The following is a 26595-nucleotide window of genomic DNA, read 5'->3' as shown; positions in this document are numbered from 1 at the left end:
CAACCAGCCATCTACTTTCCGCCTCTATAGAATTCCCTACTTCGGATTTCCATTTGAAGGCGATCATGACTTATGTGGGAAAGCCAGTAATCTCGCCAGAGCTAGACTGAGTGATTTTGGCAGATAAGCGTGGCGTTCAAATGTACAGGGGTATTTGTCCATGTTCTTTCGGATGATATTCCTTTAGGTGCCTCTCCCACACCTGTTGACTGGGCTCTAAACCTCAATTACTGTCTGTTATTATCTGTTCGTAAGTATTTTCCATTCTCTAAATGGATATGTAATGTTGGGGTCTGTGTATCCTTTTCTTTCCAAAGCCCAGAATATGATTGATTGATTGCAATGAAAATATTGAATTGAAAGGATTTATTTGGCAAGATTCCCAGCATTATAAAAACATTCTGGGTTTGATTTAGTGGAATTTCAGAGTTGTACTGGCAAAATCATTGGATAGAGTCATGCACAAAATGCTTTAGATGGGACTTTATATCCTTGTTCCTAGCTAGCTATAAAATTAATTATGCTTTGTAGAAAGGCTATCTCAAAACTGAGTGGTGTGTGTTTTAATATTTTCTGGGATGCACTCTAGAATGTCACCTCACTTTTTCTAATCTCATTTTACCCTGGATCAACAGAGCTCAAGTAATTCATTTATTCTCTAAACCGTGGCCTCAAGCCATACACCCTGGCGGGCCTCAGGATAGGTCAAGGAGAAGATAGTAAAGGAAACCTGCCCTGACGTCAGGCCCTTTACATGCTAGAGGGAAAGCAGACATTGACCAGAGTGTCATGTAGAGAAACGTAAGCCCCAGCCATGATCCAGTGCTATAGAAGTAATCACTGCAGGTAAGGAGAAGCTGAGGAAGGAGCCCTTAGGCTGAACTCCTGGATGTGGCCAGAGTGTATACGAGGTTAAAAGTAAAGGTAAACCGCTCTCCAGGCAGAGGGGACCGTGTATGTAGATGTCCTTGTCAGAATGACGAGGGTCCAGGATAAAGCTTCAGGGGATGCTGAGGGCACATAACAGGATGCTAAGGGACTTGGCTTTTATTCTGCGTGTAACATGAAGCCTGTCACCTATCTTGAACAGGATGAGTCACATTATTTGATTTCTGTCTGGAAAACTTGGAATATCCCCAATTAGGTTCAGAGCTAAATCTAATTTACTTTAATAGAGCTGGACTGCTCTCACATTTTATTCAATAAATGAAGGCACTGTGGTTTTATGTTCCAATTTTATCCCCTGAGTTTTGTCTTAAAATTAGCTCTCTTAATCAATTAATGAAGTGATCTCCTTAAACTAGCTTAAAAATTCTCTCAGAGCTCCAAATGTCTGATTGAAGAAATAAAGTTAAAAAAAAAATACCTTTGGATTCAAACCATTCAAATTTCAGGAGAAATTTTACATATAAAAGGAAAATGTTGATAAAATAGGGGCTAGTTGTATCTTATTATTAAAAGGTATTTGTAAGTCTCAGGTGTTGAGGGAAGAATGGGATTGCTGAGTTGACTCTCAGAAAATCGATATCTCTAGACCAACCCTGAGGAGAGGTTTCCCACCATCCCACCATGGTAACCTGCATTAAAAATCTGAGCACTGAGAAAATCTTTAAATTCAGTAGTGCAAGGACAGAAAACTGTGAGAAGCAAAATCAGTTAAAGGAAAATGCTCTGGTAACAACCACCAACCTGGAGTGACATAAACAGCGTTCTTCTCTGCCCCCAAATATCTGAACCATAATATCTGGATGAGTTTGTTTTCTCTTTCTATCATGTAAAACTTCATCAGTGCTTGATTTATATTAGCTAACCAGCATCTTATTCTAAGAAATGGAGATGTATTCTTAATTTTTTTCCCAGTTTCCAAGGATCTCTAGAAACTATCTGCAACCTTGCACGTTTGATTTCATTGTTCACCGTCTTAGTTTCTCCTTAAGATCATGAGCCTTTTAATGCGCTGTTGGATTCTGTTTGCTAGTATTTTGTTGAGGATTTTTGCATCTACGTTCCTCAGTGATATTGGCCTGTAGTTTTCTTTCTTTGTGACATCTTTGTCTGGTTTTGGTATCAGGGTGTTGGTGGCCTCATAGAATGAGTTTGGGAGTGTTCCTCCCTCTGCTATATTTTAGAAGAGTTTGAGAAGGATAGGTGTTAGCTCTTCTCTAAATGTTCGATAGAATTTGCCTGTGAAGCCATCTGGTCCTGGGCTTTTGTTTGTTGGAAGATTTTTAATCATAGTCTCAATTTCAGTGCTTGTGATTGGTCAGTTTAAATTTTCTATTTCTTCCTGGTTCAGTCTCGGAAGGTTGTGCTTTTCTAAGAATTTGTCCATTTCTTCCAGGTTGTCCATTTTATTGGCATATAGTTGCTTGTAGTAATCTCTCATGATCCTTTGTATTTCTGCAGTGTCAGTTGTTACTTCTCCCTTTTCATTTCTATTCTATTGATTTGAGCCTTCTCCCTTTTTTTCTTGATGACTCTGGCTAATGGTTTATCAATTTTGTTTATCTTCTCAAAGAACCAGCTTTTAGTTTTATTGATCTTTGCTATCGTTTCCTTCATTTCTTTCTCATTTATTTCTGCTCTGATCTTTATGATTCCTCTCCTTCTGCTAACTTGGGGGTTTTTTTTGTTATTCTTTCTCTAATTGCTTTAGGTGTAAGGTTAGGTTGTTTATCTGAGATGTTTCTTGTTTCTTGAGGTAGGATTGTGTTGCTATAAACTTCCCTCTTAGAACTGCTTTTGCTGCATCCCATAGGTTTTGGGTTGTCGTGTTTTCACTGTCATTTGTCTCTAGGTGTTTTTTGATTTCCTCTTTGATTTCATCAGTGATCTCTTGGTTATTTAGTAGTGTATTGTTTAGCCTCCATGTGTTGTTTGTATTTTTTACTGTAATTGATATCTGGTCTCATAGTGTTGTGGTCTGAAAATATACTTGATATGATTTCAGTTGTCTTAAATTTACCAAGGCTTGATTTGTGACCTGAGATATGATCTGTCCTGGAGAATGTTCCAGGAGCACTTGAGAAGAAAGTGTATTCTGTTTTTTTTGGATAGGATGTCCTATAAATATCAATTAAGTCCATCGTGTTTAATGTATCATTTAAATCTTGTGTTTCCTTATTAATTTTCATTTTGGATGATCTGTCCATTGGTGAAAGTGGGGTGTTAAAGTCCCCTACTATGGCTGTGTTACTGTCTATTTCCCCTTTTATGGCTGTTAGCATTTGCCTTATGTATTGAGATGTTCCTATGTTGGGTGCATAAATATTTACAATTGTTATATCTTCTTCTTGAATTGATCCCTTGATCATTATGTAGTGTCCTTCTTTGTCTCTTGTAATAGTCTTTATTTTAAAGTCTATTTTGTCTGATATGAGAATTCCTACTCCAGCTTTCTTTTGATTTCCATTTGCATGGAATATCTTTTTCCATCCCCTCACTTTCACTCTGTATGTGTCCCTAGGTCTGAGGTGGGTCTCTTGTAGACAGCATATATATGGTTCTTGTTTTTGTATCCATTCAGCCAATCTATGTCTTTTGATGGGAGCATTTAATCAATTTACATTTAAGGTAACTATCGATATGTATGTTCCTATTACCATCTTCTTCATTGTTATGGGTTTGTTATTGTAGGTCTTTTCTTTCTCTTGTGTTTCCTGCTAGAGAAGTTCCTATAGCATTTGTTGTAAAGCTGGTTTGGTGGTGCTGAATTCTCTTAGCTTTTGCTTATCTGTAAAGGTTTTAATTTCTCCATCTAATCTGAATGAGATCCTTGCTGGGTAGAGTAATCTTGGTTGTAGGTATTTTCCCTTTCATCACTTTAAATATGTCTTGCCACTCCCTTCTGGCTTGCAGAGTTTCTGCTGAAAGATCAGCTGTTAACCTTATGTGGATTCCCTTGTATGTTATTTGTTGTTTTTCCCTTGCTGCTTTTAATATTTTTTGTTTGTATTTAATTTTTGATAGTTTGATTAATATGTGTCTTGGTGTGTTTCTCCTTGGATTTATCCTGGATGGGATTCTCTGTGCTTCCTGGACTTGACTATTTCCTTTCCCATATTAGGGAAGTTTTCAACTATAATCTCTTCAAATATTTTCTCAGTCCCTTTCTTTTTCTCTTCTTCTTCTGGGAACGCTATAATTCAAATGTTGGTGGGTTTAATGTTGTCCCAGGGGTCTCTTAAGACTGTCCTCAATTCTTTTCATTCTTTTTTCTTTATTCTTCTCTACGGTAGTTATTCCCACTATTTTATCTTCCAGGTCACTTATCCGTTTTTCTGCCTCAGTTATTCTGCTATTGATTCCTTCTAGAGAATTTTTAATTTCATTTATTGTGTTGTTCATCATTGTTTGTTTGCTTTTTTGTTCTTCTAGGTCCTTATTAAATGTTTTTTGTATTTTCTCCATTCTGTTTCCAAGGTTTTGGATTATCTTCACTATCATTACTCTGAATTCTTTTTCAGGTAGACTGCCTATTTCCTCTTCATTTGTTTGGTCTGGTGGGTGTTTACCTTGCTCTTTCATCTGCTGTATGTTTCTCTTTTTATTTTGCTGAATTTACTGAGTTTGGGGTTTCCTTTTCACAGGCTGCAGGTCCGTAGTTCCCTTTGTTTTTGGTGTCTGCCTCCAGTGGCTAAGGTTGGTTCAGTGGGTTGTGTAGGCTCCTGGTGGAGGGGATTCATGCCTGTGTTCTGGTGGATGAGGCTGGATCTTGTCTTTCTGGTGGGCAGGACCACATCTGGTGGTGTGTTTTGGGGTGTCTGTGGCCTTATTATGATTTTAGGCAGCCTCTCTGCTAATGGGACGGGTTGTGTTCCTGTCTTGTCGGTTGTTTGGCACGGGGTGTCAGCACTGTAGCTTGCTGGTTGTTGAATGGAACTGGGTCTTAGCATTGGGATGGAGATCTCTAGGAGAGCTTTCGCCATTTTTATTTTGTGGAGCTGGGACGTCTCTGGTGGACCAATGTCCTGAACTCGACTCTCCCATCTCAGAGGCACAGGCCTGAGACCCGGCCGTAGCACCAAGACCCTGTCAGCCACGTGGCTCAGAAGAAAAGGGAGAAAAAAAAGAAAGAAAGAGAGAAAGAGAGAGAGAGAGAGAGAGAGAGAGAGAGAGAGAGAGAGAGGAAGGAAGAGAGAGAAAGGAAAAAATAAAATAAAAAGAAATAGAGTTATTAAAATAATTTTAATTATTAAAAATTAAAAAGTAATAAAAGAAAGAAAGAAGAGAACAACCAAACCAAAAAACAAATCCACCAATGATAACAAGCGCTAAAAACTGTATTAAAAAAAATCAGACAGAACCCTAGGACAAAGGTAAAAGCAAAGCTATACAGACAAAATCACAGAAAGAAGCATACACACAGACACACTCACAAAAAGTGAAAACTGAAAAAAAAAAAAAATATATATATATATATAAAAGGAAGAGAGCAGCCAAATCAATAAAGAAATCTACCAATGATAAGAAGCTCTAAATACTAAACTAAGATAAACATAAAACCAGAAACATATTAGATGCAGAAAGCAAACCCCAAGTCTACAGTTGCTCCCAAAGTCCACCTCCTCAGTTTGGGATGATTCGCTGTCTATTCAGGTATTCCACAGATGCAGGTACATCAGGTTGACTGTCGAGATTTAATCTGCTGCCCCTGAGGCTTCTGGGAGGGATTTCCCTTTCTCTTCTTTGTTCGCACAGCTCCCGGGGCTCAGCTTTGGATTTGGCCCCGCCTCTGCATGTAGGTCGCCTGAGGGCATTTGTTCTTCACCCAGACAGAAGGGGGTTAAAGGAGTGGCTGATTCAAGGGCTCTGGCTCACTCAGGCTGGGGGGAGGGAGGGGTACGGAATGTGGGGTGAGCCCGGACTCCCTCCCGGCTAGCCGTGGTGCACTAACCCCCTGCAGGCTGTGTTCACACCGCCAACCCCAGTCCTCTCCCTGGGATCCGACCGAAGCCTGAGCCTCAGCTCCCAGCCCCGCCCACCCCGGCGGGTGAGCAGACAGGCCTCTCGGGCTGGTGAGTGCTGGTCGGCACCGATCCTCTGTGCGGGCATCTCTCTGCTTTGCCCTCCGCGCCCCTGTTGCTGCGCTCTCCTCTGCGGCTCCGAAGGTTCCCCCCTCCGCCGCCCGCAGTCTCCACCAGTGAAGGGGCTTCTAGTGTGTGGAAACCTTTCCTCCTTCACGGCACCCTCCCAGAGGTGCAGATCCCGTCCCTATTCTTTTGTCTCTGTTTTTTCTTTTTTCTTTTGCCCTCCCCAGGTATGTGGGGAGTTTCTTGCCTTTTGGGAAGTCTGAGGTCTTCTGCCAGCATTCAGTAGGTGATCTGTAGGAGTTGTTCCACATGTAGATGTATTTCTGGTGTATCTGTGGGGAGGAAGGTGATCTCCACGTCTTACTCCTCTGTGGTCTTGAAGGTCTCCCTCTGCAAAGTACTTTAAAGAATGAACAATTTTACAGGACTTCCCTGGTGGTCCAGTGGTTAAGATTTGCCTTCCAATGCAGGGGGTGTGGGTTCAATCCCTAGTCAGGGAGCTAAGATCCCACATGCCTCGGGGCCCAAAGCACAAAACACAAAACAGAAGCGGTATTGTAACAAATTCAATAAAGACTTTAAAAATGGTCCACATCAAAAAAATCTTTAAAAAATTGTTTAAAAAAAAAGAATGAACAATTTTAGGTCTGGAAAAGTTTTAGACTTCATTTATTCATTCACTCATTCACTCAACAAACATTTCAAAGCTTAAAAAAGAATGATTATTCCAGGCACTGACATTACATCAATGCAGGAAACAAATAACCAAAATAAATAAATAAATGTGTTGTGCTTGTGGAACTTGCTTTGTGGTTAGGCGAAAGAAAACAAATAATGTATGTAGGAAAGGTGTGAGATTGTAGTAGGTAAGAAGCTAATAAGTATAAGGGGGAAAGATAAAACAGAATGCAGGGGTTGGGAACTTGGGACCCTGACTGGTAAACATGAAGGGCTTGGATTCTGCTCCGGGTTTACTGTGCTAAGGAAGCACTCCTTCTGTACTGCACCCTGAGTCCCAGTCCTGTGCTTTGATCAGATGAGAGGTTGTCTTGGACAGGATCAGGGCTTGTTATGGACACAAACACAAATGCAAGAGCAGAATCAGAAGCCAAGGAAGCTTATGCCAGAGACCTTCTGCACAAACTTAGTGAGGGTGGGTGGGTGAATGTCAGGTTGGTGGGAAATGGTGAGAACAGGAGATTCAGGGGTGGGTTTGAATTTCACCCTGGGTAAGACAGTTTTCAGTATTTTATTTATCACGTCTCTTCTTAATATCCCAGAAGTAGAAAGGACTACTTGCCAAGAAAAGCTTGAAAGCCACTGCTGTTCTCTACAACTACTGCCTATCTTATATTTAAATATATTGACAACTCAGTGCTAAAAATGGACATTCATGGGAAAAAATGTCTTGTCTAAAATAATTTTTGTCTTTGAAGGAAAAAAGGCTTAGGAGGTTTACTTATTCTGAAGCTACAGAAACCCCATGGAAATTTAGATTATCTTTTCAACTACCCATGTTAAAAGTGCTGTACTTGTTTTCTACATGAAGTCTTATTCTTTGATGCACTTACTTGAGTTTTCAACTATTGCTTTCAACCTTCTCAAATCTGTTATATAAAAACCATAAGTTTATGCAGTTACTTCAGGGAGTTATTTTATTTCCGTCCACATAAGTTTAGCTTACTTATTTTTCTTTATTTTTTTCTATCTTATTTGGTCAATTAGACAAAGCACTGTTGCCATATTCTTGTCAGTTTACTGTATTCTGTTAATTGTTTAGTATGCACTTTCACACAAAGAGGAATATAATGACCCTTCCCCATCAGGCATATACACAGTCTGTTTTTTGGTACCAGTTTGTGTATGTAGTTTCTCCAGCCATGCAGCATCCAAAGGGGCCCTTGCTTGGTCCCCAGCATAGAACAACTCAGCCAGATAATGGAAATACATCATTATCTACTGTTTGGAGCCCTAAGTATGAATTTCTACAATGGGCAGCACTGCTACACATTGGAGGAAATGCCTTCTTAAGGGCTCACCAATCTTAATTTTAAAAATTGACATTTTCAAAGTCAACTGCTATTAATTATTGCATGTCACAGAGAAATTCTAAACAGATAAGTTTCTTGGGAGGACAATCTATTTGGTAGAAAAATTCCAGGGGTCTATTTTAATTCTATTTGGTGTCTATTCACATGCTGTTCATAACTTGTATAGTTTCCTAACTAAAGGCTGTGTATTTAATTTTTTGAGATTAAAAAGCACGATATATGATTTTCTCTTTTCAGGGGGGAGCGGAACATAACATTCCAGTTGTCATTTCAAAAATCTCCAAGGAGCAAAGAGGTAAAGTGTTAAGAGGGCTGTCCTGTGAGTCCCTGTCACTGAGGAAAAAGACAATAGTTAGAATCATAAATTCGTATATGGGACTGACCAGCCAGGGTCCCATGACCAGGCAACAGGTGACGGTTCTGACTGCCGAGTCCAAGTCCTTTACCCGCCCGGCGGGCAGAGAGGGAAGACAGTAGAGCAGGTGGCTGTGTGTGAGCCAGAGACTGCATGACTGCACAGTGTCTCATTAACAAGGAAGCGTAGAAACGCTCTGATGCTTGCAAGTCTCATCAGTTACAGGCAACTCCAGTTATATATATTTTTTTTCAGTTTTCATATGCAATTTAACTCAGCCCTTCATATGAAATTTCATCCAGGAAAAACTCTGAGGATGTAAACCAACTGTTACAATGACCGAAATCACTGAGACAGCCTAGTGTTTAAAAAGAAACGGGGAGCTGGTTCCATTGCTGACGGAGTGAATGTCTAGCTCTAAACGTTTTCATAGATGCCTTAATGCTCTCATAAGAACGTGAGAACATTTAGTCCTCCATCCAGAAGTGTGGCCAATTTCTGGCAACTAAGATCTGAAATGATAGAATGAAATGGAACTATCGCAGCATGTGTTCCAATTCAGCTCATGTTTCAATCATAGGAGTTGAATCGTGATTGTTTTTGCATTTCTATTACCTGTGGATCTTTTAAGATGCTACCCATATAAAACATTTCATTTTTTCCCTTTTATCAGTTTTGACTTTATTTAATTAAACACTCTTTCATCTGTGTGAAGGAAGTAGACGATGCCTAATCGATTGTCCTTCTCCATTCACAGCCGAGCTCTCAGGACTGCTCTTCATTGGGGACGCAATTCTGCAGGTATACACCTTACCATTATTTTCCATGTGCAACCAAAACATAAGGTCAATTCACAATATACCACATGAAGCCGTGTCTCTCTTTCCATTGCAGATAAACGGGATTAATGTGAGGAAATGCAGACATGAAGAAGTGGTGAGTTTTCTTTACTTTTTCCTAATATCATAATTTTCCCCATGTGCAAATGAGGATTTAGGGCATTGCTAAAAACTTTTCATTTTATTCATTAGGAAATATGACGCTGGTCCAGTGTGCTGTCAGACTTTCGGATAATCTCTTACTTGGTATTTGGGGGGTTTTTTTTGTATATTTGAAACAGATCAGTGAGTATCACTAAGAAAAAAATGTAATTCAAAGAAATACAGCTGTTTGCTATGTTTTCCAGTTTTTCAGTTAATTCCTACTAGTCCGTGCCCACTAAGTGCATCTCTAGGTGAAATATATCTCTAAATCTTTGCAAATGTTTAGAAGCTTGTAAACAAAAAAATTTATGTTTGTAAAATTTCATCTAGTAGCTGGGGCAATGGGAAGAGCATGTAAAGACCGTGTGTGTGTGTGAGAGAGAGAGAGAGACAGACAGAGAGACAGAGAGACAGAGACAGAGACGACATTTAGAGACACTTCATCTCAAGGTTCACAGGTTCAGCTCACTAGACAGCTACACAGAAAGATCAGCAGTGTTTACTGTGGTATTTTCTTGGATGTTGGTAATGTGCAGATGTGAAGCCCGGCTTCAGATCCTTTAATTCACTCAGCTTATGTGACCCAGGAATTTGTATGTTAACAACGGGCCCAGCAGTTTCACTGTCAGCGGCCTCTAATCTACACCTTGGGAGAAGTTGGAAGGTTGAGCAGCTTCTGTGGAGCTGAGGGAGGACATAAAAAATGATGCAGAAAAGTGATGCAGGCCGGTGTCAGGCGTTTGGGAAATGTTTTTCACAGCTAATTTAATAACATTCATAGAACCTTCACTGAATCCCCATATCAGCTCACAAGGGAAAGGAGAGAGGAGAAAATACGCCTAAAGCTTTGTACTCAAGGGTCAAACAAAATGAAAATACCGTAAACCTTCGGCTTCTCGCGGCTCCAGTTCACTTGGTTTGTGAAGACGTTGCCCTGCTACAATTTGGAGAAAACTCTTCTGATATATTTACATATTTCAGGCCTCAAAGAGGCAACTCCGAGCATCTGAAAAGCCCCAGCTCCACAAGCAGAGCTGTTGGAGAGCGTTCTCCGTGGGACAGGCAAGCTGTGTCCATATTCATCGCTCGGTTTTTCTCTCAAAAATCCTACTTGATTTTTGAAAAATCACCCCGTGGTGAACCTCGCATAAAATATACGTACTTCAAATCTCAGGCTTATGTCAAATAGGTACAGGGAAAAGCAATATGTGAGAACAGAGTTTTAGACAAACGAGAAGCAGCACATCACAGACTACTCAGTTCTGAATATACACAGATTTCAAATACAGCCCTGTAAGCAAAGATATTTTAACTTTAGTCTTTTTTCAAAAGTACAACGTGATTTTAAATTCATTGTCCAGGGAGCAAAAACAAGTGCATTCTCTTCCAAAACCGCACACTGTTCCATGGAGCCCTGTTTGCAGTTTGCCCTTCAGAGGCAAGCAGCAGGCTTACACTTACTGTGATGAGGCTTTGATTAAACAGATCCACGCGGCATGAAAGATGAGAATGCGCTAATCAGGCCACTTCCCAATGGTGTTCCTTCTGTTTCAAAGAGGGATTTAAGATTGCATCGCAAATTGCACGTGGCCCTTCACAACAAACTTTTACTCTTTTGAGAGGTTTAACCATATCAGCTTTGAAGTGTAGGTAGTGATATTCTTATTTGCTTCCAATCTTTCACTTTGCAGCAGTGATTAGGTGCTTTTGTCTTCACTGCTAATTATCTAAGCAAACAGACTGACTTACACCTCAGTGGGACTGAGATATTAATTAAATGTTTAAGAAGGGACTTACATGGGCAGAAAAGGTCACCGCAAGCTCAGAGGTACGGATGGTTTTAAGTACCATGCTGACGGGCCGCATTCCTCATTCCAGGTCAGGGCCCCCAGAGGCCCAAATTCAGAAAGCAGCCTCGGAACGGAAGGTATGACGATAGGCTGTGCCTGTGACTTTCTCTTATTCGCCTACACTATTCACCGCCACGGTTAGAAGTCTGCGTCATTCGCAGATGCCGTCAAGGGTGTGTAGCCGTAGCTTCCGTGCTGGAGGTAGCCACAGGCTTGATCTGTGTGGCCGGGGATCCCTGCTCCCCGCTTGGGCACTCAGTGGACTGTGGCTAACGGATTCTTTAGCTAAATAACTAGAATCAGGCCATCCCAGCACCTGCATCTGCATGTTTCTCATGTCTGGGTGTGCGACCATCAATTCTGGGCTTCACCCACACCACCCCGGGCATTCTTCTTGCTGGAAGATTGCTAAGGAAGAAGAGCTACCAGTTTCCTGACCAAGAAAGATTAGAGCAGGTGCCAGCTTTGAGATCGAAAAAGAGTTTCATCTGTTTTTTGTTTTTATGGTCTTATTGATAGAAAACATTAGATAATTAGAACTGCAAACAACCATCACCCTGATGCTGAATTTGTGACTTTGAACCAAACTCTAAAATTGTGTAATTTTTACAGGAGCAGAATGAATAGCTTTAACTTACATAAGTTAAGTTACATACTTTAACTTATGTAAGTTAAAATGATATATTCATGCAATGAAAACAAATTTTGATAAAAGGAATAAAAAATGTAGTTTAATAACATTTTAGTTGTTACGATATATGCTTAACTTAATTCAAAATTTCCATTGGAATTTTCTTTTTTAGCTTAGATGAATCAGAAAATAAAATTACAAGAGTTACATTATCTCATCTGAAAATGAGGCATTATTTTATATATTGGAACCATTTCAGAGATTTTATGAGTCATCAGGGAACATATTTAGATGCGATTTGGAAACATAAAGCATTTGAGATCTTGGCAAAATGCTTAAATTGTCATTGAGTAACATATCATGTTTCGCCTAACTGCTAACAATTCTCAATTGGTTTTCAGTTTGGAAATAGGTTTTGAGGTCTAATGGATTAAGATTTTCCTCCAGAATTCTGACTGCAGTGGACTCTTTTTCTTTGAATTAACTACCACAGAGGAAAGCCATATATGAAATCACTTGACTTTTAAAATTTCCCACCGGTTTGGGAAGGGTGTTAAATATTGTTTATTGTATCTCTGATTTTAAAAAGTAATAAAATATCTAGAACTTGCCTAATTTACATCCTTAGATTCTCATTAACACCCTTAGGAGTTCCTTCTCTGCTGGACCCACAGGTCTGTCCCCTAATTAGGCTATGCATAGAGACAGCACAGGTGACAAGTTCCTTAACTGCATGCTACTGATTCCCATCACATCCCTATTTGTTGTCTTACACACACTAAAGACCCGCTTCGCAGCGCCCTCGATAATGAGATGAAGCCAGGCCAGATAAACCCTTCCTTAGTGGAGCACGAGCCAGTTCCCACCCAGAGGAATCAGCAGGGAGGACACACAGCAGAAAGCCCAGGTGGACCCTGTTACAGAGAAGAGGAAGTGACCGGCGGGTAGAGACAGGCGTGTGGACATCACCACACCCCAGCAAAGACGCTTCCCAGTCACTCTCCTGCCCCGCAGATCAGAGTGAGGAGGGGAAGTGTGTGTCATCCAGATTCTGCAGTTCTCACAGAGCTGACATTTTACTTTCAGAATGATCAGACAGAAAGGCAAGGAGAAGAAAGTGTCTGCGGGTGGAAATGTGAACACTAAGTTAGAATTTGTGTTACAGGTATTTTCCAGCTGTCTGATGATCATAAAGGGCCTGCATTTCTCTGACTCTCATTTTTTATCTGAAAGATGAAGCGTTTGAACTCGATCACTCTTTATGTGTTTGGCAGCCCGCTCATGAGAAAGTGCCTGGAGACGTGTGTGTTTTTTCTCTTTTTCAATTTTAATAGACTTTATCTTCTAGAAGCCTTTTAGGTTTACAAAATAATTGTGCAGAAAGTTTTCTCCCCATCTTGTCTCACACAGAGTATCCCCTCTTACTAAGATCACAGGCTGCTGTCGACATTTCTTACAGTTGGTGAACCCCTACTGATGCATCACTTGTTTTTTAAACATCTTTATTGGAGCATAATTGCTTCCCACTAGCTATCTGTTTTACAGTTGGTAGTGTATATATGCCCATGCCACTCGCTCACTTCGTCCCAGCTTACCCTTCCCCCTCCCCGTGTCCTCAAGTCCATTCTCTACATCTCTGTCTTTATTCCCGTCTTGTCCCTAGCTTCTTCAGAACCATGTTTTTTTTTTTTTTTAGATTCCATGTATGTGTTAGCCTACGGTATTTGTTTTTCTCTTTCTGACTTACTTCACTCTGTATGACAGTCTCTAGGTCCAGCCACCTCACTACAAATAACTCAATTTCGTTTCTTTTTATGGCTGAGTAATATTCCATTGTATATATGTGCCACATCCTCTTTATCCATTCATCTGTTGATGGACACTTAGGTTGCTTCCGTGTCCTGGCTATTGTAAATAGAGCTGCAATGAACATTTTGGTGCACGACTCTTTTTGAATTATGGTTTTCTCAGGGTATATGCCCAGTAGTGGGATTGCTGGGTTGTATGGTAATTCTATTTTTAGTTTCCACACCCAGTTTTCCCCATTATTATCATCCCACATTGTTACATTTCTTACAAGGAATAAACCAGTACTGATACATTATTATTAACAAAAGTCTATACTTTATTCAAATTTCTTTAGTTTTTACCTAATACTTCTTTTCCTGTCCCAGGATCACATCTGGATTACACATCACATGTAATTATGTCTCCTTTGGCTCCTCTGGGCTGTAATAGTTTCTAGGACTTCTTTTTTGATAACTGTTACACTTTTGAGGGGGACTGGTCAGGTATTTTTCAGGTTGAATCTCGATTTGGAATTTTCCGATTTTTTTTGTGATTAGACTGGGCTTATGTGTGTTGGGAGGAAGATGACAGAGGCACAGTGCTGGTCTTATCATGTCTTATCACGTGTACCTGCCGTCATGACTGCATCACCAGCACCTGGATGAGGAAGAGTCTGACAGGTTTCTTTTTTTTTGCAGTACGTGGGCCTCTCACTGTTGTGGCCTCTCCCGTTGCAGAGCACAGGCTCCGGACGCGCAAGCTCCGGACAGGCCCAGCCGCTCCGCGGCACATGGGACCTTCCTGGACCAGGGCACGAACTCGTGTCCCCTGCATCGGCAGGCGGACTCTCAACCACTGCGCCACCAGGGAAGCCCGTCTGCCAGGTTTCTTACTCTGTGGTTCTTGTTCCCTTTCCATGCTGTGCTCCTTGGAAGGAGCTCCTACGGGAATATGCTCTACCTCCACAGGGGTGGACTCTCTGCATACATTCCCTGGAATTCTGCTACGTAGGAGATTTGTCTGTTTACCTCAATTTTTCAGATTTCTTCAGTCATTTTGACAGATCAGTGTGGATTGTGGATACTTCTTTTATACTCTGGGCTGTAAGCTCTTCCAGTTGGTTTTAGTGTTGCTTTGAAAAGTCCTTGCGATTTTTTTTTTTTTTTGGAGCACTTTCTCAGTTTCTGGTGCTAAAAGGTGTTTCAGGCTCATCTTGTACATTTCCTGCCAGTCCAAGAATCAGCAATTCCTCCCAGAGGCTCTGCTTTGCTTTGTTAGAGAATCTTTGAGAAACTACATTCTGGGAGCTGGTGTGCTCATTGCTTGTGGAGTAGCTGTGTCTTCTAGGCCCCTCAGCTCACAGAACAGGAGGTGTGTGTGTGTGTGTGTGTGTGTGTGTGTGTGTACTGAATTGCTCACATACCTACTCTGTACCTACATTAAGCTAAACGTGAGTTTACGTGGCTGCCGCTAAGGGAACCCGTCATAACACAGACAGTCCTAGCCTCCTCCCCTTGCTTATGTGTAGCCTCCCACCAACAGATGCTGCACCATCTGCCATCTGCTTGTTTAACTGTTCTCATCCAGTACATACGTACAGCAGGATCAGGACAGTTAATCCACTCCCTAGTGGGAAGACTTGACTAGGTAGAGGATTGACGTACTGTTCTTTTCTGCCTTTAGTCTTGCAGATTTCATTAACTTCCAGATGCACTTAGGTCAGTTCCACTTTCCTAAGCCCTTCAGTGAGGTTGTTTCTGGTGTTTGTAATACATTCAGACTCTCTTGTCATATCCTGCATTCAATTGTGATATCCCTTAACCTCCAAAATGATTTTTTTTTAAAGATTTGCACACATTAAGGCTCACTCACCTTTTAGCTGCAAATTCTACAGGTTTTGACAAGTGCATAATACCATGTAGCCACCATTATGGTGTCCTACAGAAGAGTTTCACTGCCCTAAGAAAATCCTCTTCAGCTATTTCCTCCCCACATCATGGTCCTCTACAAATGACCATTTCACTGTCTGTACAGTTTTGCCTTTATCAGAATGTCATATAATTGAAATCATAGAAAATGTAGCCTTTTCAGAATGGCTTCTTTCACTTAGCAATGTGCATTTAAGAATGATTCATGTCTTTTAGCTCTTGATAATTTATTTCTTTTTGAGCACTGAATAATATTTCATGGTCCAGACAATGGAATATTAAGCAACTTCACTACAGTTTTTTAAAAAATCTATTTACCTATTGAAGGACATTGTGCTTACTTCCAGTTCGTGGTGATTATGAATAAAGCTGTTATAAATATTTGCAGGCAGGTTTTTGCATGGACATAAGTTTTAAATAAATTGAGTATAACTTAGGAGGTGTATTGCTGAATTATATGGTAAGATCATAGTTAGTTTACAAGAAGCTGCCAACCTGTCTCCCAAAACGGCAGTACCATTTTGCACATCCACTAGCAATAAAGGAGAGTTCCTGTTGCTCTGCATCCTTACCAGCAATTGGTACTTTCAGTTTTGTGGATTTGAACCATGTGTACAGTGGTATCTCATTGCTATTTTAATTTACAATTCCTTAATGACAGATGATGTTGGGCATATGTTCATATGCTTATTTTCCCTCTTTGTATTTTCTTTGGTGATGTCTATTCACATACCTTGCCCATTTTTACATTCAGTTGTTTGTTTTCATATTGTTGAACTTAACAAAGTTCTTTATATATATATTGGAGATAGCTCCTCGTTTGTATTGGCTACCACATCAAATATATGTTTTAAAAATATTTTCTCCCTCTCTGTGGATGGGTTGCCTTTTAGTTTTCTTTAAAAGTATACTTTGCAGAACAGAACTTTTTTTTTTCTCTTTATTAATTTTATTTATTTATTTATTTTGACTGTGTTGGGTCTTCTTTGCTGTGTGCGGGCTTTCTCTAGCTGCGGTGAGCGGGGGCTACTCTTCGTTGCGGTGCACGGGCCTCTCATTGAGGTGGCTTCTCTTGTTGTGGAGCACAGGCTCCAATAGTTGCAGCCCACGGGCTCATTAGTTGTGGCACATGGACCTAGTTTCTCCACGGCATGTGGGATCTTCCCGGACCGGGGCTTGAACCCATGTCCCCTGCACTGGCAGGCAGATTCTTAACCACTGCGCTACCAGGGAAGCCCAGAACAGAACTTTTTAATTGTAATGAAGTCCAACGCATGAATTATTTCATGGCCATAAAGATGGCTTTATTTCCTTAAGTCAATGTAACTTTATTTTTTCATTATTGTCATATTGCAGTAGCCTGGACTTCCAGCATAACTTGAATATTCATTGTGAGAAAATATGTCCTTTCCTTGTTCCTGGTCTCAGTGGGAACGGGTCTGGTTTCTCATCATTAAGTGTGATATTAGCTGTGGGTGTTTTGTAGACGTTCTTTATCAAGTTGAAGAAGTTCCCCTATATTCCTACTTTGCAGGCAGTTTTAATCACGGATGTATGTTGAGTTCTTTCAAGTGCTTTTTCTGCATCATTTGATATGACCATACTCGTTTTGTTCTTTAAACATTTGATGCATAGATTACATTGATTGAATTTACAATATTGAATCATCCTTGCTTACCTGGAATAAGCCCACCTGGTTGTGATATGATTATAATCCCTTTTATACATTGCTGGGTTTGGTGTGCTAGTAACTTTTTGAAGGTCATTGCATAAATTCTGATAAGATATATTGGTCTTAATTTTGTTTTTCTGTAATGTTTTTAAAATTGTTTTTGGTATTAGGATAATGCTGGCATAAAAGAATGACTTAGAAAGTGTTGCCTCTGCCTCTATATTCTAGACAAGACTGTGGAGGATTGGTTCCGTTCCTTCATTAAATATGTGACAGAACACACCAGGAAAACTTTCTAGTTTAGGTGGTTTTTTTGGTTCAATTTATTTAATACATATAGGTCAGAATATCGATTTCAGAATATCGATTTCTCCTTGTGTGAGTTTTAGTAGTTGTGTCTTTCAAAGGATTGATCCATGTCACCGAGGTTATCAAAGCTGTGGGCATAGAGTTGTTTGTAGTATTCTACTATGAGCCTTTTCTTAATGTCCATGGGATCAATAGTGATGCCCCCTCCTTCATTTCCAATATTGGTAATTTGTATCTTCTCTATTTCTTGATTAATCTGGTTAGAGGTTTATCAATTTTTATTTATCACTTCAAAGGGCAGGTGTTTAGTGTCATTGACTTTTCTCTGTTGTTTTTGTTTGTTTGTTTTCCATTTCACTAATTTCCTGTGTGACTTTATTATTTGTTTTCTTCTTTGTGCTTTGGGCTTTGACTGCTCCACTTTTTCTGTTTCCTATAGTAGAAGCTTAGATCATTGACTTTAATCATCTTTTTGAATATATGCATTTAATGGCATAAATTTTTCTCTAAGCACAGCTTCCCACAAATTTTGAAGAGTTCTATTTCATTTTTATTTAGTTCAAAGTATTTTTAAATTTCTCTCCAAACTTCTTTGACTCCTGTGTTATGTAGAAAGGTATTCTCCAAATATTTGGGGGACTTTCAAGCTATCTTTCTGGTACTGACTGCTAGTTTAAATTCCTTGTTGTCTGGGGGCATAATTTGTATGATTTGTATTCTTTTTGATTTGTTAAGTTTTGTGTCTGGCCTAGAATCTGGTCTATCTTTGTGAATTTTCCATATAAGCGTGGGAGGAATATGCATTTTGCTGTTTTTGGACAGAGTGTTCTGCAAAAGATAGGAGTCCCTCCTTATCTGCGGTTTCACTTCACTTGGCATCAGTGACCCAAGGTCAACCACAGTCCAAAAATATTAACTAAAAGATTCCAGAAATAAGCAATTCCTAGGTTTTCAACCATGCGTCATTCTGAGGACGGTGATGAAATCTCGCTATGTCAGCTCCGTCCTCATAGGACGGGAACCATCCCTCCATCCGTGTTCCACTTCAGTCACTCCGCAGTCGCGGGGGTAGCAGGCCGACTCCCGGGGTCACAGTGCTTGTGGTCGGGCGACCTTTCTCCTACGTAATAATGGCCCAAAGGGCACGAAGAATGATGCTGGCAGTTTGGATATGCCAAAGAGAAGCTGTGAAGAGCTTCCTTTAGGTGAAAAGGTGAAAGTTCTCAACCTCATAGAGGGCGGTAAGGACTCTCCCACTCGTGAACCTGTGAAGAGGGAAAGGAAACGTGTACTACCTGTGCCGCTGCGTCTGGAGCTGCACAAGTTACAGTCAGTGTGTGATGAGTGCCTAGTTAGGATGGAAAAGGCTTTACATTTGCACACGAAGATATTTTGAAAGAGAGAGGCCACGGTCGCCTAACTTTTATGGCAGGATATTGTTCTAGTTGTTCTATTTTATTATTAGTTACCGTTGACAGTCGCTTACTGTGCCTCCTTTATAAATTCAGCTTTATCACAGGTACGTATGTACAGGAAAAGACATCGTATATACAGGGTTCGGTACCACCCAGGGTGTCGAGCATCCCCTGGGGGGCTTGGAACGTGTCCCCTGGGGATAAGGGAGGGCTGCTGTGAGCCAGTTTGAAGGATAGCGCTGTTTACTTCAACTGTGTCCTCACCTAATCGCTGCCCGTCTGAACTCACAATTCTTGAAAGAGTGCTGTTGAGGTCCACAGCTCCAGTAGTGGAGATGTCCGTTTCTCCTTTCGGTTCTATCAGTTTTGGCCTCACATGTTTTGATATTTTGTTGTTAGGTGTTTAGCGTGACTACATATCACTGGAGATTCTACCATTTTATTACTGTTTATTTCCTCACTTTAACCTGGATAATTTTTCTTGTTCTCAAGTCTGCTTCGTGGTAGTTGATGTGTCTCCTCCAGCTACGTTGGTCAGCGTTAGCAAAATACATTTTCTATATGCCTTTACCTTAAACCTATCGTCTTCGTATTAAAATGTTGTGTGTTTTTTGTAGAACCTAGAGTTGGGTCTTTTATATCCCATTGACAATTTCTGTTTTATAATTGATATATTTAGACCATTCAAATATAAAGTAATTACTGATAAACCGAATTAATAGCCACCAGGTTTAAAACACTTTTCTATTTGTTGCATGTTTGCTCTTTGTTTCTCCCATCACCACCCGAATTCTTTTTTGACTTCCTTGGTTTAAATTAAGCTTTTTATGTAAAAGGGTCCATTATATCTCTTATCTTATTGTATCAATTATACTTTAAAAAACAATAAGTGTTTGACTTAGAGTTTCCAATGTACATTTTGAATGAATCCACACACACTTTCAAAGAGCCCTGTACTGCTTCTTGCATAACTCAGGTACCTAATAACAGAATATTCCTGATTTATCTTTCCCATATATTATGGACATTGTTGTCATTCATAGCACTTACCTGTGTTCTTCAATGAAACCATACATTGTTACTATTATTATTTTAAACTAAAACTTGTTTCCAATGAAGCAAGAATAAGAAAAATAAAATATTTTACTTTCATTTATTCCTTCAGCTCTTGCTTTCCTTATGCTGATCTGAGTGTTGACATATTTTCCTAAACCCTAAAGAAATTCTTACAACACTTCTTGCAGTACAGGGCTTCTGGTAAGGCACTCTCTGTAGCTGTGTATCTGGTACATTTTTTATTTCTCCACTTCAGAAGAAGAATTTCACAGGATATAGAATTCTGAGTGTATGCTTTTCTATTTCAACACGTTGAATATTTCACTTCACTCTCTTCTTGATTTCAAGATTTCTGATGAGAAGTCAGCTGTAATCCTAATCCGTGTTCCACTATAGGTAATTTTTTCCCCAACTCAATGGCTTATTTCAGAATTTTTTCTTTGTCTTTGATTTTCTGCAGTTTGAGTTTCTGTAGTAAGTACCCAAGAGAAATAGCATATAGCCACACAAAAACCTGTACACAAATGTTCAGGGCAGCACAATTCATAGTAGCCAAAAAGCAGAAACAACACATTAACTGATCATGGGTGAACAAAATGTGGTATATCCATGTAATGGAATGTTATTTGATAATAAAAAGAATAACTACTGATACGGGGTAAAACATGGATGAACCTTGGAAAACACGCTAAGTAAAAGAAGCTGTTCACAAAAGACCACATAGTGAGTGATTTCATTTGCATGAAATATCCAGGTAGGCAGATCCATAGAGACAGAAAGTACATTAGTGGTTGCCTAGGGCTGGGGCAAGGGGGTCATGGGAAGTGAGTGTTGATGGGTTCAGGGTCTCTTTCAGGTTGGCTGAAAATGTTCTAAAATAAGATCGTGGTGACAGTTACATAGCTCTATATATATACTAAAAACCACTGAGCTTTCTATTTTAAATTGGTGAAATTCATGATGTGTGAATAATTTATCAATAAAAATGTCAGATTAAAAAATACATTTTTCAAAAAAAATACGTTTTTCAGAAGTCATTGAGTATGGTTTAAATGTGGTTTTAACATTTTACTTCATTTCATTTCATTTAACTTTTTGTGGTAAAATAAAAGGCAAATAAAGAAAACCACATACAACAAATGTATAGCTTAGTGAAAATTTTTGAGGCAAATAACCTTTTAATCATTTCTATGCCAAGAGGTAGAATTTCGTCCACCTCCCAGAAGGCCACTGTGTACTTTAATCATAGCCTTCCAGATGAACCCACTAGCCCAAATTTCATATTCATCAGTTACTCAAATGATTTTTATTATATCTCCACACAGTATTGTTTCATTTTGCCTGTTTCTAAAACACTTGCTACATAGTTTAGTTTCTTAATCTCCAGACTTCCTCTGGAATCTCATCTGGAATTTTGAATTTTACTGTTCATTGATAATGGGATACTTTATACAAGGAATGTTAAATACCATCTCTTTACCTTATGTCCTAGAAATATAGCACAACTGTAGTCCTAATTATATCACATGATAATTAAGCTTTTTGTTCTTATTTGAGTGTAGACTCACATGCAGTTGTGAGAAATGATACAGAGAGATCCTATGTGCACTTTACCCAGTTTCTCCCCAAGAATAACACCTCACACAACAGAGCAACATCACAACAGGGTACTGACACTGATACAGTCAAGACAAAGCACCTCCATGACCAAAAGGACCCTCCTTTTACCCTCTACGGCCACACCTACTTCCCTCCTGCCCTCACCTGCTGCTGAACACCTGGCAACCACTAATGTGCTCTCCATTTCTATAATTTTGTGATTTCAAGAATGTTATATAGTGGGATCATAAAGCCGAACCTTTTGGAAGCTGTTTTCTTCACGTAGATTTCTCTGGAGATTCATTCAGGGCGTGAAGACTTAGGTTCACATAAAACCCACACATAGATGCTTATAGGGCTGTATTCGTAAGAGCCCCAAACAGGAAACATCTCAGATACTTTTTAATGGTTAAATACACTGTGGTATATCCATACCATAGACTACTACTCAGAAAATAACGAGTGAACCGTTGATGCAGCGTGAACGATTATAGGCCTTTAACATCTATTCAGAATTCCCAGTAGTGCTCGCTTCAGTGTAGAACCATGAACATGCAGACGTTTCTCAGTCCTAGTTAGTGAACATCAATGTACAACTTTTCTTCAGTTTTACTGAATTTAGAAAAACAACTGAATATATAGCACAAGCAGGTTTTATGAACTCAAACCAAAAAAATTTAAGAAAAATGCTGCAAGTAAATTCTTCTGTTAACTTATTGAGTATTCGTTGGCAATACTGATTTTTGGAATTGGGCCAGCATGATTGTTTACAGAGATTTAAAAGGTAAACCTTAGGTAAGTGGCGCATTCTAAACAAATGTTTCTATTACTTGTTTTACAATTATTCAGCATTCTGAAAATAGGTAGTGATAATAATGTGAGAAATTACAATGAAAATAAGTTGAGAAGTTTTTCTATGTAAGATAGATAGATAGACAGGTAGATCCAGGGTATGTGTGTATATATTTAAATAATCTCTATTTATGCTACAAGTTTATTTCCCAATATAATGTTACTTTATCTGTAGTACAAGTAGTATAAGTCTCCTTGCTGAGTCTGAAACTAAGTCTGGCAAATATAATGAGATTTATTAAATTTTTTGATATTTACTTTTCTAAAATGTTTACTGGGAGGAACAGAAAAGAAAATTTCAGACAATCATTGTTTTGTTCATTAGAGAATCTTTTGGAGATATTATAGTGATAGGATAAATCATATATGTGATTGAATTGTATATTTGTGGGCTTTTATTTTTCTTGGGTGTGTATTACTATTTCCTTCTTTTTCAAGGTTAACTGGAGTCTATTTGTAAATAGATTCCTTAACATGAGAAGATATTTATAATATATAACAATATTTAGTTGAGTTTTTAAAAGTAACTTGCATAAGAATATACATATCTTGTCTAAATTACAGTTTAAAATAAAAATATTGCATATAAAGGCTTAAAAGAGGTTAACTCAAGTGATCATAATTTGGATTGGTATCACAGATGGCACTTATATTCTACTTGTGAACTTTTATAATTTCTAGATTTTCAACAAAAAATGTATAGAAATAATTTTAAGAATTATTTATTTTATAATGACAAGTTACTTAGTCATTTAATAACATTATGAACCAAGCAGTGCATCAGGCAATGTCATTACCTCAATTATATAGAAGTCATTACTATTTCACTTCTATCTGTGGGGAAAGTAAGGCCAAAAAACATGGGAGAAATTGGTCCGAATTTGAGTAAAAATTGAGTTTTGGTAGAATTAAGTCAAATCCAGTTCTGACTCCAAAGTTTACGGCCAATGGGCTACAAATATTATTGTCCATATACCTTAATAAATACATGTTTTGAAAAAACATGATTACCCTAAATTAGAGACAAAACAAAATAAGCATATTTGTTAACAGAAGATTCTCTTCAGAGTGATTTCAATACAAAACTGCCATAGTTTGGAGAGTCGTTAGAAAATACTTCCCCTTAATTATCAATATTTCCATCACAGATACTTCACATTAACACTTCAAAAAAAGGATTTAAAATGAAGCTCAAACTGAAGTTAACTTCAGTTACAATTTAGATGGAGACAGGGTTTTAAGGCCCTAGACATTCTCGTTTTTCCAGTGATATGTCTCTCCCATGCTCACTACGATTTTGAGGTCTAAGGTGTTCCATTGTGAATGTCAGAGACCTATTTACTCATCTCATGAAGGGAAGTATACAAATGGAAGGGATAAACATTTTATATTGAAGAGATAGAGATACAGATAATTACTTTGAATTATGGAAGAACACTTCCTTTGTCATTCAAGGTAATTAAGTACAGATGTGAATTTTTTAAAATTAAATTATATACAAATGATTATTAGTTTGTACATTTATGTACAGAAATTTACACCAATTAGTACTCTTCTCTCAATTCCAGCTTGGTCCTTCCATGTGGACTGAATGCACATTTCATACTTAATACAGCAACAAAAGCCTGAGTTAACCAAAACCCAGATGAGGGGAAGGAACCCTGCCTTTTGCTCTCCTCATCTCTGTAGATGACACAACTTAGTAATTAGTCTAAAAGGCAAGACACACAGCTTTGATTCTTTTCTTTCCTTTCACACTCCTCAGCCTGTGGACTCTTCCTCTCAAGTAAATCACAGCTATGTTCACCTCTCTCCTGGGTAACCACCTCATGTGTGATGCCGTCATGTTTGTCTGGACTTCCATAGTGGTCTCCTAACCGCCCTCACTACTCCTCTGTGTGCCCACCCTCACCATGAACAACCTGCCGGTGGTTCCCCAGCATGCAGGGAAGGAGTGCAAGCCCTTCATCTGGGCTTACGTGAGCTACAGGCTCACCTCTCCAAAACTCATCTGGTACCCCGGTCCCTTTATCCCTCCAAGTGTCAGCCCCACCCCACCCATACTTCCACTGGGCCCTCCCACCCCAGGCTCACAGGCACCTTAGCACCTTTGCCCTGGTCGTGTCTCTGATCGCCTCATGGTTGGGGCATACTCCTCATTCAGACCTCAGACTAAAGTTCTGGTCAGAGGCCTACCCTGAGAAGTCACTCACCTATTTGACCCTCTCCACTTACCATCTGGGGCTGTCCAGCATCACACCAACGTTCCTAGAGGGGGATTTTCCAAGATAATTGGGAACTAGAGCCCTGCGTTCAATAACAAAAGCACAATGGAAGGAATACATATTCCCTCACTCAGTTCCATGGAGAGTAGAATATAAACCAGTAGACTAATTTTGGCCAAACTGGTGTTCTCACTAAGGAATTTTAATCCCAAGAGCATGCAAGAGAGGTAAAGGTTAGTATGAGATTCTGTTCTGTGACTGAACCATGGTCAAGACTTCAGTGCAATATGTGAATCTCCTCATGTTACCCCTGGTACAAACAGCTTAAACAGTCCATCACCTTAAAATCACATTTTTTGTGTGAAGGCAACTTTGCTCCTTCCTACCTGAGCATGTTTCTCTACCCATCGCTTCAACTTTGTGAGCCGATACCTTCCAACATGCTCATTTCCTGTATGTTTAAAAAATTGTCGTCTATCATGCGCAACAAACAAAACTGAATAGAAAACAACAAGATATCACCATAAACCTATTAGAATAACACGACCCAAAAAATCAACAGTACAAAATGCCGGTGAGGATGTGGAGCAACGGGAATACTCACTCATTGCTGCTGGGGATGCAGAACGGTGCAGCCACCGTGAAACCCTGCTCGATGGTTTGTTACAAAACAAAGCATTCTCATACAACCAAGCATGCACATTCACACGCGTTTACCCAAGAAAAATGAAAACATATGTTCACACAAAAATATGTACAGGAGGTTTTAGTGAAGCTTTTATTCTTCATCACCAAAAACCAGAGCCAGTCAACAAGTCCTTCAACATATGAATGGATAAACAAACTGTCCTACTACCACAAGTGGAATACTCTTCAGTAAGAAAAAGGAATGATTGTCTCAACCAATGCATAAAAAACAATTGGCAAGATTCAACACCTTTTCCTGATAAAAATAACAAACTGGGAATAGAAGTAAACTACCTCAACATAATAAATGCTTTATATGAAAAGCCCAGTGTTAACATCATACTCAGTAGAAAAAGACAAAAAGGCTTTTTCTCTAAGATCAAGATAAGAAAAGGATGCCTACTTTTACCACTTCTACTCAACATAGTACTAAAAGTTTTAGCCATGCAATTAGGCAAGAAAAAGAAAGAAAAGACATTCAAATTAGAAAATAAGAAAAAAGATTATATCTGCTCACAAATGACGTGATTTTATTTTTAAATTATTTTGGGAGAGTTTAAATTTTATTAAAAGGAAAAAGATAATAAACAAACCATCAGGTAAAACATAGAATCACACTGTGCTATGAAACCACTCTTTAGGTAAGCAATTGTTCAGGATTCTTCTACTTCTGAGATTTAGTTGGAAACTTAGGAGCAGAGGGATTGGTAGAGACGCTTTCCTTCTGGGCTCCAGCGATACTTTGTCAACTGTGAGTCTTAGTGGCTCTGGATTATCTGCTTAATACAGATGACATAATTTTATATGTAGAAAATGCTAAAGAATTCATTAAAAACTATCGGAACTCATAAAAAAATCTCGTAAAAGTTATTGGATGCAAAATCAACTCACAAAACTCAGTTGCATTTTTATACACTAAAATGAACAATCTAAAAAGGAAATTAAGAAAATAATTCATGTATAATAACATCAAAAAGAATAAAATATTTAGGAAAAAAGGGAATCAAGGAGTCAGAAGACTTGTATACTGAAGACTACAAAATGTTGCTGAAAGAAATAAAGAAGAAAGAAATGGAAAGAAGATAAAGAAGAAAGAAATGGGATCTCTAGTCAAACACAAACTTTTCCCCACACTTAGTGAATTCAAAGATTGTGAAATGAA

The 26595-nt window shown here is 39.1% G+C and overlaps 1 protein-coding gene across 2 annotated transcripts in view; it reads left to right on the top strand.

Annotated features, from left to right (window-relative positions):
- Positions 1-26595, top strand: part of SNTG1 (syntrophin gamma 1) — a 202035-nt gene that overhangs the window by 33251 nt on the left and 142189 nt on the right. For both annotated transcript variants that reach the window (XM_027127875.1, XM_027127874.1), the window contains exons 4-6: positions 8321-8378; positions 9196-9239; positions 9333-9374. In XM_027127875.1, coding sequence (XP_026983676.1) covers positions 8321-8378; positions 9196-9239; positions 9333-9374 — 144 coding nt within the window. The remainder of the gene's footprint in view (positions 1-8320; positions 8379-9195; positions 9240-9332; positions 9375-26595) is intronic.

The sequence above is a fragment of the Aethalodelphis obliquidens genome, unplaced genomic scaffold (assembly GCF_003676395.1).
Source record: "Aethalodelphis obliquidens isolate GAN/ISIS:26980383/991018 unplaced genomic scaffold, ASM367639v1 scaffold33, whole genome shotgun sequence".
NCBI lineage: Eukaryota > Metazoa > Chordata > Mammalia > Artiodactyla > Delphinidae > Aethalodelphis > Aethalodelphis obliquidens.
This window is presented reverse-complemented; position numbering and strand designations above follow the sequence as displayed.